The following is a 13727-nucleotide window of genomic DNA, read 5'->3' on the forward strand; positions in this document are numbered from 1 at the left end:
CATGAACAGTTGCCATGGTAACTCATGGTCACTTATCTGTGTTTGTGTCTCTCTCACAGAGAGGAGAGAGAATCATGGATCCGTGCCAAATACGAGCAGCGCGTGTTTGTGGCACCCCTGCCTGCTCCAAGCCCCACAGGCCCAGGGGACACTGCCATGTCTGTGTGTCTGCTGTCCGCGGTGACAGAGAGGGATTTGCGCAGGCTCCTACTGCTCCTGGCCCACAGCAACAAGGAACAGATCAACACTGCCCTGGCCAATGGAGGAGCACCCTCACAGACACAGCCTCACACCGCCCTGCACGCTGCCTGTCAGCTGGGCGATGTGGTCATGACACAGCTGCTAGTCTGGGTAAGGCCCTGGTCTGGACAAATTATTTGCTGATGATGATCTTTCCCAAGCACTGGACACACTTTGTTAGCCTTTAGCCCAAGTCAAGTGGCGTCACATGAAAATAATTCATTCATTCATTCACCTATTCTCAATTATTATATTTCTTGGTAATTTTATACAGAATGTAAATGGTGAATTGTTCAATCTCTCTCTCCCTGCAGTATGGAAGTGATGTGAAGGCCAGGGATCCTCAGGGCCGGACAGCCCTGACCATGGCTAGAAAAACTGGGAGCAAAGAGTGTGCTGACATCCTCCTGCAACATGGCTGCCCTAACGAGGTCTCCCCCACTTCAACCACACTTGGTCTCTCCCGTAGACCTAGCACTGCCAGCCTCAGCAGCCTGGGTCGTACCAATTCCAGGAAGAGGGTTTCGTAGCTTTAACGGCCAATGTAGCACACAAAGGCTGGTGAAAAAAGCTTCTATGGATGTGGTTTTGAAAGTGAGAAAGGCAACAAGAATATAGAGAAAGTACTCCACGTACAAAAGTAAAGCACAGAAAGAGAACATATCAAACAACTAAAAAAGCAATATTCATTCCATTTATTAAAGGCAAACATATTGCTGAAATTGTCAATGGTTGTCTGTTTACAAATACAAACAAATTAGAAAATATGTGGGTTGAATCTGTAATAAACTATTTATATATATTTAGATTATACATTTGCCTGTTCTACAATATTGAGAACTCATACTGACATACGGTGATCGATATATTGATTTTGTAATATATACTGTACTTTTATGTAAGTCTGTCTGTATGAACATCTAAAGCTTGTTTGTAGCCATGCAGGGTAAAACTTGCAATTCAAAAATTAGACTGCAATTGTTTTCTATGATTTTCAGAGTACTTTATCAATAGACCATATGCTTTTATCTGACTGTATAATTTCAACCATTTTCTGTTTGTTATTTGTTACAATGTATCTATTTGTCATCTATTTTTCTCACTGTTTCTTTTTGAAACGTTTATGAACTGTAAGTAAATTAAATAAAATATCTTCAAAAGTAAAAGTTTGTTTATGTGGCCCACTGGCGCCTGTGTGCCACTGTCATCCAACCGCTGGGGGTCAATAGTGCCAAATCTCTGGCATTCAAGCAGCCTTCCAGGCGTTATTTTGTTCTACGTCATTGCTGTGCGACGACTGACATAAAATAGGAGGCTAGCGAAAACGTTGACTAAATGGTCGAAAATACTGCCTTCTATTGGTAAAGAATATAATATCAACATGATTTGCCATATGAACGACTTTGTCTATCCTTGTAGAAAGGTGTTTAGAGTTTTCCATTTTGTAGAGTTTGGAATTGGATCATGGCAAACTGATGTGAAGCTAGCTACGTTAGCTGGCTAGCCTAACAAACTAGCATTCAGTGAAACTTGAAACGTTACAATGTTTGTTGTGTTTTTGATGTATTCGAGCTCTAATAACTACCTGTTAGTTCAATAAGTAATATTATCTATTTCTTTTACGAGCATGGGCGCGACAAAGTTGCACTCCCCTTAATCTCACAATCAATCAATGGCGCTTGATACTGGATTCTGTTATTGCGGACTGATTTAGGCTAGACAATGACGCTGATGGCTTCCCCTTGTCTCTTCTACTAGTTGGGCTGTGAGTAACACCGCCAAGGAGGGATGAGGATTCGGCTGCAGGGCTCAGGCCACGCCGCTGGCCTCCTCGCTGAGCTCAACCACTGCCGTCTCTCCCGTCTCTTCTGTGATGTCATCCTCCAGGTGGGGGGCCGCTCCTTCGCAGCGCACCGCGCAGTGCTCGCCTGCGCCGGGACCCACTTCCGCAGCCTGTTCTCGGGCAGGGGGACCCAGATCGGAACCGCCGGAGCCACGACAACGTACTCTCTGGACTTTGTGTCCCAGGCCAACTTTGAGAAGGTGCTGACTTTCATCTACACTGGAGAGATATTCACAGACCTGATAGATTTAGGAGTGCTGTATGAGCTGGCAGAGAGGCTGGGGGTGAGAGAGCTGGTGAGGGCCTGTCACGCCACCTTCCCTGACCTGCAGCAGCCGGGCTCTGCAGATTGTGTGGCGGATGGAGACCTGGACCCTGACATGGCTGCTGCTGCTGGGTCATCAGTGTGCTCGTCCTCTGCAGCGTCTTGTTCCTCCCTGTCATCATCTGCTGGTCCCTCGGCTGCTCCTACTCCAGCGGCGGCCCCCTCACCTCTCCCCCAGGGCAGCAGGGTGGCCAGGCTGGGCCGGGGTGGTGGACACACAGCCCCTCTGTCCCTGTCTTTGTCCCTTAAAGCAGAGGACGTCCAGTCTCACCTGGGCTATGGACAGATGGCCGAAGACAAACGGCTACAGCTGACTGGAGATCAGCAGAGTTCAGTAGACATGTCCACTGTAGCTGTGGGGGCCACACCTGGACCTCCCCTTCCACTGCAGCTGAAGACTGAGGAGGTGGTGGTGGGAGATGGGGTTGGTAACGGTGAGGAGGAACAGATGGTAGTTAGTGGGAGTAGAGCTGGTTCTGTACCTCCATTTGTGTCTGACTCCTGCTCCTTCCCCGACTCGTCAGCCCAGCTGGGAGGGGATATCTGTGGGGTGAGGGAGGCCCCCTCGTCCTCTTCTGGAGACCCCCTGGACAGCCTGCAGATGGGAGTGGGAGGGGTGAGCTCTGGCCACGCAGGTGTGGCAGGGGTCATCTTCGGGGGGGAGGAGGATGAAGATGAAGATAATGAGGAAGAGAGAGAGCATCTGCAGGGAGATGAAGAAGGGACTGATGGAGGAGGGGACCAGTGGAGACAGCTGGCTGGAGAGATCATCGAGTTGAGCGATGGCGAGAACTACATGGAGGAGGAAGACGAGGAGGAGGATGAAGACGAGGACTTGGTGTGTGTGGAGAACGGAGCAGCGGTCAGCGGAGGGGGAGTGAACACTGGCCAGGTGTCGTCGGTGCAGGGTATGGTGGCATGTAAAGCCTGTGGGATGGCACTGTTAGCAGACTCTGCTTCCCTGAGGGCCCACGCAGAAACCCACCTCTCTGAGACAGGGGCCTGCAGGGTGTGTGGGGCATCTTTCCCTGGAGACCGTGGGGCAAGCATCACCCACGCCCTGTCCCATGTAGTGTTCTCTTGTGACATGTGTCATCTCCAGTTCAACAGCCCAGCCAAGCTGGTACGCCACCGGCGCCAAGCTGCAGCCAGGTACACCCTCCCCAGTCAGCTCCACAACGCCACCCAGGGGCACAGCGGGGAGTTGCAGTGTGCTGTCTGTAACAAAGTCCTCACCAAGGACTTCCAGGTCAGTTTGGTTTGCTCCACTTTTCCTGAGTGATTGGGCATGTGTTTTTGGCTAATGGCGACCGTAAAATATATAGATTGACATAGCTCAATCAAATTCATTGAACTCGAGTACACCTATTGCAATGTAGTGGCTAAGACATCTAAAGACATATCGGTCTGTTATCCCACCTTGTATTGTTGACATTATACCGTCTCTCTCCTTCCCCCAGGTCATCAGGGATCACCTGCTGAGTCACGTGTCTATCCAGTCACTGAGCTGTGGTGTGTGCCAGCTGCCCCAGCCCTCCCTGTGTGCCCTGCTGTGGCACGCCCTCACCCACCTCTCCCTGCCAGTCTACTCCTGCCCGCTCTGCGCCTGCAGCTTCCTAGATCGCCCTCTGTTGGACAGACACATGTTCCTGCATGCCGAGGAGGCCGCCACCGACAGAGAGGCCATGAGGGCTCATAAAGCAGCCGGACCAGAGGGAGAGGAGGAGCTGCGCTGCTTCTTATGCCCACAGACCTTCCGCTCCGCCTCAGCCTTCCAGTACCACCTGAGCTTTCACACCAATGAGGCCCAGGGCAGCCAGGGGTGGGCAGGGAAACGAAAGGCTGACCAGATGGAGTACCCTTCCTCCTGCTCCTCCTCCTCCCCCCTGGAGGCAGGCAGCCTGGGGAAGCTGGGCAATATGGGCTTCGGCCTGGGCTCCTTCAGCCTCTCAGACAAGCTGCTCCAGGGGGCCGTGGCGGCTGGCTTCCCCGCAGGCCTCCTGTCCAATGGGAACTCCTCTAGCGTGGGTGGGTCGGCCATGGGTGCCGCCATCCCCCGGGAGAAATGGTACCGCTGTCGCTTCTGTGGCAAACGCTTCGCCCACTCTGGCGAGTTCACCTACCACCTGCGCATCCACACTGGGGAGAAGCCGTACCAGTGCAAGGTGTGCCTGAGGTTCTTCCGAGGGCGCTCCACCATGATCTGCCACCTGAAGACCCACGCCGGGGCGCTCATGTACCGCTGCACCGTCTGCGGCCTCTACTTTTCCACGCTCAAGCTGGTGTCCTCCCACATGGACGTCCACAAAGACCACCTGCCTCCAGACTTCAACATAGAGCAGACCTTCATGTACAATGATCACTCCAAAGAACCCCTTCCCGCCCTGGACACCTGATCAGCTATTCCTCTGGTGTCGCTCTGTGGACCAGTCAGTCTCTTTCACTTCCTTTTCTCTGTGGACCAGTCAGTCTCTTTCACTTTCCCCCCCCTCTTTGTCTGCTGTCTCTCGCTCCTTCTCTCTCTCTTTCACTCTCTTTCAATACCTCTTTCTGGTTGTGGACCATATCTATAGACTTGTAGAATGTATTTAACTTGTTTTATGTCTGTATTTGAGATGGTATTATGGATTGAAGAGACCAGTTTTGTAGCATAGTGTAGCAGGAAAGGACATCTTCTTTCTTGGAAGAAGCTTAGCCACTTGGTGGCAGTATATCCATTGTTGTCTATGGAAGGAAGGACGTGTTACTGTTTACTGACTAATGTTTTCAAGGCAAGTCCATTGGCTTTTCCTAAGTTGTAGTCAAACTTTGTCCTAAGGTCTTAAGTGTCTTATTACTCGGTTTTATGAAAGATGAAAAACATTTTTCTATCACAGTAAGCTTTTTGTCAGTTACATGTTCATCCATTTGTATATGAAACACGTGACAGACCATTCATGTGTGTGTGAGTGAAACACAATATTTGCCACCGTGCACCAAGCAAATGTACCCATTAACATGGGTTACGTGTACCTGACCAGTCACACTTTGTAACCGAAGAATGGGAGGATGAATGAGGCCTTGCTGTATCTGTTCCCTAGGAAAACAGTTAGGTACATCTTCCTCAAAGCATTTCAGTTATGTAGTGATAGACTATAATGCAGACATGATATAGTAGTTCATATGTGTTACTGATCAGATGGTATGAACGGTGGTTTCCAACCAGAGTGCCATTTCAAATCAAATTTTATTGGTCACATACACATATTTAGCAATGTTATTGCGGGTGTAGTGAAATGCTTGTTTTAGTCACACAAGAGGTTTAAAATTCACATGAAATCACGTCTGCCTTGTCTCAGCATTTCAAAAGGCACTACGTTATGAGTATTGTGTTTTGTAGACTTGTGGTCCTTCAAGTGCTCACTTTGGGTATGATGACATTTAAACAACTATTTGGTGTCTCACCTCATCAGTCTGATTATCTAACTATTTATTCTATTTATGCTTTTATGTGCTTTTTTTTAGTGAGAACTATGAACGTTGGCCTTTATATCTCGTTTCTAGTTCTGGAAAGAATAAAGTAAACAAAAAATACATGTTGATCTCACTGTCTAGTTACTTTCCGACCTAACCCTAATGCTTCATTTTTTCTTCATTCTATTTGAACTGTTATGATGTCCGCTGCCACAGAATACTACATTCATCATGACATATGAATGATGCATATGCATTAATGCACAATTTAAAGTGTTTATCTAGATTCTGCTTTAGGGATTGGTGACCTTTGAACCTGGAACGCTGTTCTGTTCTTGGTATGCTGCTTCCTCCCATTGTGCCGTATGTGAAGTGAAACCTAAGCCTTTGCTCCCTCTACTTATTACCATGTCAACATCATTAAACCAACAGAAAATTCCTTCCGGACTTCCCAGTGAAAGCAAACGTAGGCCAGTATTAAACAAAACAATTAGGACTGTGATTCTGTAAATTTTTACCACATTCAATCAGACCTGTGTTGAAATAATACTCTGGGTATTTTTTAAAAATTACTTTCAAAGACATCTGGAAGTATTTAGATATTTTCTATTTGAAAAGACAAGTAGTTGAATATTGGAATGTATTTGGAAATACACTTGGAAAGTATTTGAAAATACTCGTACACTGATTCAAATACACTAACATGCATTTAACCTATGCATTTGAAAATAGTATTTGAAATAAGTACTTAAATACTTAAAAATAGTAGGCTATTTATAGGACATTATTTGAAAATACTTTCAATAGAAGTAGTTGATTCGGGACACATTTTTTGAAAATGTTGTATTGTCACACACCGGATAGGTGCAGTGAAATGTGTTGTTTTACAGGGTCAGCCATAGTAGTAAGGCGCCTCTGTAGCAAATGAGGGTTACTAGCCCAACGCTCTAGGCTACCTGCCTCCTACTAAATGTCTACTACATGTGAGCTATTCATAGTATTGCCTTTGTTTTTCCCTATTGTAAATCATAAAAAGGTGAAGTTGTTGACTTTTATATTAACACAATCATTCTGTTTGAATTACTTTTATTAATTCAGCGTTCAACACATTTACAAATTCAGCAGCAAAAAAACAAAAACATTTAATAGAATCAGAGCATTTATTAAACATGGCCGGTTACTGTGGAAATTAAGATTTGTTTATATGTTTGTGTAATCAATTTTTTTTATATTTAGCAGTTGCATTTCAACATTTTTACAAGTTGTCAGTAGTTATAAGAATCAATCTTATCTGCGTTGCACAGAGGAAAATGTTTGTTTGCGAGGAAGCATTTCTCTTCACCCTGTGATGTAATGACTAATTATGTCCTCCAGAAGTTCCTACACAAGTTCCTGTGGAAGTTAAAAGATGGAGAAAAAAAAACTGAAAGAGTTCCCTTCCTTCCTCTGTTTACAACATTGATGTGCTGAATGAGGAAAACGGGAGACAGATTATGAGAGGGACAGTGAGTGTTTGTCAGCCCATCATTTACATTACTATTGCTTAGTGACCAAGGCTGCATGGGAGAAGAGTGGAGAATCTGGACTCAGCCCAAGAGTCATCAACAACAGACTGTAAGAAAGCTTCTTGTCTTTTAGCCTGTGATAACAGCTCTGAAGTGTTTTTTTCCCCTTTCCTCCATTGTCCTTCAGTGATGATAGCTAGTTAAGTCTCAATGTGACACTTCCTTTTTCTACAATGCAGCAACGTCAGAGTGACTGATGCTCATGCTGCTATGCTTGCGTTCCTTCTTCCCAGTGTCTGGTCCTCCTGCGTTGTGTGCAGTGTCTTGGGGATTCGACCCTCCTGCGCCCTCCCTGGGTGCATAGTGGACCACAGCATTGATCAGGTTGGTGCGGAAGCTCTTGCTGAGGAAGTTGTAAAGGACAGGGTTGGCGATGCAGTGGAAGAGCGACAGGCACTCAACCAAACTGTAGGAGTTGTAGAGCACCTCCACTGTGTTGCAGCTGAACACGTGAGGGTCCAGATCATCCACCATCATCAGGAACAAGACCATGTGGTACGGCAGCCAGCAGAGGACAAACACCAGGGAGTACACATGCACCAGCCAGACGTCCCGTCTTCCCTGCACGTCTGGAGCGGAGCGCACCGCTCGGGCTATCAGGATGTTACAGGTGACAATGACGGAGGCCGGGCCCAGGAACTGGAAGATGAGGCAGAGGAAGGAGACGGAGACGAACCACTCGGTGTAGTTGTTCTCTGGCAGCATGTAGCAGCCAGGCTCGTCCCACTCCAGCAGGTCCATGTGGACGTTCTCCAGCAGAGCCAGGAACAGGGAGAGGAGCCAGAGACCACTGCAGAGTAGCCAGCGGCGACGTCTGGCCACGGGGAAGCAGGCGGGAGACGAGGGCCTGGACAGGGACAGGTAACGCTCCAGGGTCATGAAGGCCAGGAAGAAGGTGCTGCTATAGAAGTTGACCACGTAGATGAGGTGGGTGACTTTACACAGGAAGCGGCCCCACAGCCATACCTTGTCCATGGTCACCTCCAGCATGAAGAAGGGCAACGTCAGAACCACCATCAGGTCCGACAAGCTCACATTGATGATGCAGAACAAGACGCCGTTGGCCGAGTGGCGCCGGCGCCAGTTGACCCAGACCACCAGGGTGTTTTCAGCCAGCCCCACCATGAACAGCAGCAGGTAGAGCAGAAACAGGGCGATCCGCTGATAGTCCTTATCCAGGTTGATGGTGCACTCGTGGACGAACCAGGGCGTGCCATTGAAGAAATTTAACGAGGAGTTGTCTAAGTCGAATTCGTTCATGGTCTGTTGAAAGCAGAGGAAATTGTTAGCCGTGTTAGTTTAGAATTGGGTTAATCAGATTAAAATCAGACATTACATAATGTAAGCAGTGGAGGAAGTGCAGTGGTGAAACATGCATTTCTGGCTGGTTTTGAGCTGCAAGATGAAATGCTTCTCACATTTCACACCACAGAATTGTCATGAAGAATATATATAGTTTGTTTTTAATCTACCTGAGACACAGTCAGACACTATGCCATGTGTATACTAGCTAATTTGAGATTATCACAATTTGGCGTTCTTTCCCCCAGTTTTCCTCTTTAGTAATCATAATAATATTGTAACAAAATGCATGAATAAATTACTTTGTGTATAGGGTAATGAGAGAATGAAATAATAAATATGAATATTCGCAAATTAACTTTTTCATTTATCACTCTTAGTCTATCAAGTCTAAACTCAAATCTTTGCAAATTCTACTAGAGGTGAAGAACAGCAGGAAGCCATACAGTTGTCATACATCCAGTACCTTGATGTGCTGCGGAGAGGAGAACCTGGTGTTAGATGATGGGTGGTCAGGAAAGGTCCCTCAGGGCAGGGGGTTCTGGTGGTCTGCCTGCCTTGCGAGTTAGCTGTGGCTTGGCGGAGCAAGGAGGCCGGACTGGCTCTGGGGTCCTGGAGAATCTGTGCTTAGTTCAGGCTGACTGGAGTGACAGACGAAGCCCTCTCCTCCCCCTGTCCTGTCCTCTCAGTGCCAGAGTTGACAGGACATCCTAAGAAGGGGGGTGGGGGTTGGTGGTGCGGAGCAAAGCAGAGCAGGAAAGCCTTGATGGCTGTGGAGCTGCCAGGGAGAAAATACTGGCCTATGTCCCAAATAGTGCCCCATTCCCTATTTAGTGGATTACTTTTTATTGCCTTGTTTAAAAGTAATGCACGATATAGGTAATAGGGTACCGTATGGGTTCAGTGTAACCGTGGGTGGAACAGGGAAAGCAGCCTACCTAGAATCTCTACCTTTACCTCCATAACAGCTGCAAACTTAGCATTGTTGCTTAGTACATCACACATATTGTATGCTCCTCTATCAACCCTTTATGATATTTCCTTCACATATAAAGTAAGTGGTAAATACAGTGCATTCGGGAAGTATTCAGACCCCTTGATTTTTTCCACATTTTGTGACGTTACAGCCTTATTCTAAAATGGATAAAAAAATGTTTTTTTCTTATCAATCTACACACAATACCCCATAATGACAAAGCAAAAACAGATTTGCAAATGTATTAAAAATAAAAAACTACCTTTATGGTAGAGTGGCCAGACAGAAGCCACTCCTCAGTAAAAGGCACATGACAGCCCGCTTGGAGTTTGCCAAAAGGCACCTAAAGGACTCAGACCAAGAGAAACAAGATTCTCTGGTCTGATGAAACCAAGATTGAACTCTTTGGCTTGAATGCCAAGCATCATGTCTGGAGGACACCTGGCACTATCCCTATGGTGAAGCTTGGTGGTGGCAGCATCGTGCGGATGTTTTTCAGCGGCAGGGACTGGTAGACTAGACAGGATGGAGGGTAAGCTGAACGGAGCAAAGTACAGAGAGATCCTTGATCCGGACGCTTATAAGAAATCCTGCTATGCCCTCAGACGAACCATCAAACAGGCAAAGTGTCAATACAGGACTAAGATTGAATCCTACTACACAGGCTCTGACGCTCGTCGGATGTGGCAGGGCTTACAAACTATTATGGACTACAAAGGGGAACCCAGCCGTGAGCTGCCCAGTGACGCGAGCCTACCAAACAAGCGAAATGCCTTTTATGCTTCACTCTCTCCGTAGCCGATGTGAACAAGACCTTTAAACAGGTCAACATTCACAAGGCCGCGGGGCCAGACGGATTACCAGGAAGTGTACTCCGAGCATGCGTAGACCAACTGGCAAGTGTCTTCACTGACATTTTCAACCTCTCCCTGACCGAGTCTGTAATACCTACATGTTTCAAGCAGACCTCCATAGTCCCTGTGACCAAGAAAGCGAAGGTAACCTGCCTATATGACTACCGCCCCGTAGCACTCACGTCGATAGCCATGAAGTGCTTAGAAAGGCTGGTCATGGCTCACATCAACACCATCATCCCGGAAACCCTAGACCCTTCAATTCGCATACCGCCCCAAAAGATCCACAGATGACACAATCTCAATCGCACGCCACATTGCCCTTTCCCACCTGGACAAAAGGAACACCTATGTGAGAATGCTGTTCATTGACTAAAGCTCAGCATTCAACACCATAGTGCCCACAAAGCTCATCACTAAGCTAAGGACCCTGGGACTAAACACCTCCCTATGCAACTGGATCCTATACTTCCTAACGGGCCGCCCCCAGGTGGTAAGGGTAGGCAACAACACATCTGCCACGCTGATCCTCAACACGGGGGCCCTTCAGGGGTGCGTGCTTAGTCCCCTCCTGTACTCCCTGTTCACCCACGACTGCGTGGCTCAGCACGACTCCAACACCATAATGAAGTTTGCTGACGACACAACAGTGGTAGGCCTGATCACCGACAACGATGAGACAGCCTATAGGGAGGAGGTCAGAGACCTGGCAGTGTGGTGCCAGGACAACAACATCTCTCCCTCAACGTGAGCAAGACAAAGGGGCTGATCGAGGACTACAGGAAAAGGAGGGCCGAACATGCCCCCATTCACATCGACGGGGCTATAATGGAGCGGGTCGAGAGTTTCAAGCTCCTTGGTGTCCACATCACCAACAAACTATTATGGTCCAAACACACCAAGACAGTTGTGAAGATGGCACAACAATACCTTTTCCCCCTCAGGAGACTGAAAAGATTTGGCATGGGTCCCCAGATCCTCAAAATGTTCTACAGCTGCACCATCGAGAGCATCCTGACTGGTTGCATCACCGCCTGGTATGGCAACTGCTCGGCCTCCGACCGCAAGGCACTACAGAGGGTAGTGCGTACGGCCCAGTCCATCACTGGGGCCAAGCTTCCTGCCATCCAGGACCTATATACTAGGCGGTGTCAAAAAATTGTCAAAGACTCCAGTCATCCAAGTCATACTGTTCTCTCTGCTACCGCACGGCAAGTGGTACTGGATCGCCAAGTCTAGGTCCAAAAGGCTCCTTAACAGCTTCTACCACCAAGCCATAAGACTGCTGAACAATTAATCAAATGGCCACCCGGACTATTTACATTGACACCCCCCCTATTTGTTTTTACACTGCTGCTACTTGCTACCTACAAATGTACAATTACCTCGACTAACCTGTACCCCCACACATTGACTCGGTACCGGTACCCCCTGTATATAGCTTTGTTATTGTTATGTTATGGCCTCCCGAGTGGCACAGTGGTCTAAGGCACTGCATCGCAGTGCTAGCTGTGCCACTAGAGATCCTGGTTCGTATCCAGGCTCTGTCGTAGCCGGCCGCGACCGGGAGACCCATGGGGCGGCGCACAATTGGCCCAGCGTCGTCCAGGATAGGGGAGGGAATGGCCGGCAGGGATGTAGCTCAGTTGGTAGAGCACGGCGTTTGCAACGCCAGGGTTGTGGGTTCGTTTCACACGGGGGGCCAGTATGAAAAATACAAAAATAATGTATGCACTCACTAACTGTAAGTCGCTCTGGATAAGAGCGTCTGCTAAATGACTTAAAATGTTAAAATGTAAAAAAATGTTATTGTGTTACTTTTTATTTTATTTTTTACTTTGGTTTATTTATTTAGCGTCACACCAAAGAAGACTCGAGTCTGTAATCGCTGCCAAAGGTGCTTCAACAAAGTACTGAGTAAAGGGTCTGAATACCTATGGAAATGTGATATTTCACTTTATTTTAAATTTTTTACCTGTTTCTGCTTTGTCATTATGGGTTAGTGTGTGTAGATTGATGAGGGGGAAAAAACAATTTAATCCATTTTAGAATAAGGCTGTAACATAACAAAATGTGAAAAAAATCAAGGGGTCTGAATACTTTCCGAATGTCTCTGTCCATATATTGTGGCGAACAACAAAACCATAATTCTACCAATTGTCTTCTAAGATGAAACGTCTGTAAAAACACAGTTTAGTTGGTATGAGTGGGGCTGTATGATAAACCCAAAAAACAGCCACATAACCCAGGAAGCCCCTTTAGCCGTAGAGGAGTGACGAATGGCAGAGAGAGTAGGGGGACATAGGAAGCCTGTGGTACATCAAACCTCACTGAGGGAGAGAGCCCTTTTACCTGAACGCCCCTCCATCTCTCCCCGTCTGGGATGTTCGTCTCAGCACCCACTTTGAAATCACTACTTCAACAACAGCAGCTTGGCAGCTACTCTGCACAGCCAGTTGTAGGCAATGATTTTACTGACAACATTTCAATGGATTGTTTAATCTGCCTAAGAAGGGGTGTATTTCCCGAAAGCTTCGTAGCATTAACATCATCCTTTGGCCGACCTATGATCTAGTGCTATGAATTTGGGCGGGAATCACCCCTAGTCAGTTTTCCCATTGAAACAGTGAGTTAGATCATTAAGTCATCAACACCTGTCAGGTTAGGTGACAAAGCAAAGGACATGATCTCAACATTGGGAAACCACTTGACATCCTTGGCAAAGCATTGGGTCAACTAAGTTGGTGCTTTTGTGCTGTAATAACTTCAGTTCTCACCATCAGCTCCACTTAATTTATATGTTTTCATTGATTTTATGGGACTCAGGGCTCCCTGTAAAGCACTGGCTATTGTTAATAAGTGGACTATCCTGCTAAATACATCAAATGAAATGAAGGAGCAGTCAGCACTATTGTTCTGTTGAAAAGGTCAAGTGGCTAGAGCCACCCCGGTCTTCCAGGGGTCGGAGTGATAAGGAGCAGCACAGGGACCACAGCCACCCCGGTCTTCCAGGGGTCGGAGTGATAAGGAGCAGCACAGGGACCACAGCCACCCCGGTCTTCCAGGGGTCGGAGTGATAAGGAGCAGCACAGGGACCACAGCCACCCCGGTCTTCCAGGGGTCGGAGTGATAAGGAGCAGCACAGGGACCACAGCCACCCCGGTCTTCC

The 13727-nt window shown here is 47.4% G+C and overlaps 3 protein-coding genes across 3 annotated transcripts in view; 2 read left to right on the forward strand and 1 right to left on the reverse strand.

Moving 5' to 3' along the window:
* Nucleotides 1-1280, forward strand: part of LOC311147818 (arf-GAP with GTPase, ANK repeat and PH domain-containing protein 1-like) — a 31693-nt gene extending 30413 nt beyond the window's left edge. The window contains exons 16-17 of the mRNA XM_084184610.1: nt 60-351; nt 555-1280. Of these exons, the coding sequence (XP_084040736.1) occupies nt 60-351; nt 555-770 (508 nt within the window). The 3' untranslated portion in view covers nt 771-1280. The remainder of the gene's footprint in view (nt 1-59; nt 352-554) is intronic.
* Nucleotides 1281-1512: 232 nt separating this feature from the next.
* Nucleotides 1513-5957, forward strand: LOC311148062 (zinc finger and BTB domain-containing protein 39-like). The gene is made up of 3 exons (XM_084184955.1): nt 1513-1601; nt 1999-3657; nt 3869-5957. The coding sequence occupies exons 2-3, from the start codon at nt 2029-2031 to the stop codon at nt 4802-4804; spliced, it is 2565 nt and encodes an 854-aa protein (XP_084041081.1). The 5' UTR covers nt 1513-1601; nt 1999-2028; the 3' UTR covers nt 4805-5957.
* Nucleotides 5958-6993: 1036 nt separating this feature from the next.
* LOC311147489 (G-protein coupled receptor 182-like) lies at nt 6994-9271 on the reverse strand. Its single transcript, XM_084184227.1, has 2 exons — nt 9195-9271; nt 6994-8689 (listed from the first exon to the last, which is right to left on the reverse strand). The coding sequence occupies exon 2, from the start codon at nt 8684-8686 to the stop codon at nt 7595-7597; it is 1092 nt and encodes a 363-aa protein (XP_084040353.1). The 5' UTR covers nt 8687-8689; nt 9195-9271; the 3' UTR covers nt 6994-7594.
* Between the last annotated feature and the right edge of the window lie 4456 nt (nt 9272-13727).

Source organism: Coregonus lavaretus, assembly GCF_964263955.1.
Source record: "Coregonus lavaretus genome assembly, chromosome: 20".
Taxonomy (NCBI): domain Eukaryota; kingdom Metazoa; phylum Chordata; class Actinopteri; order Salmoniformes; family Salmonidae; genus Coregonus; species Coregonus lavaretus.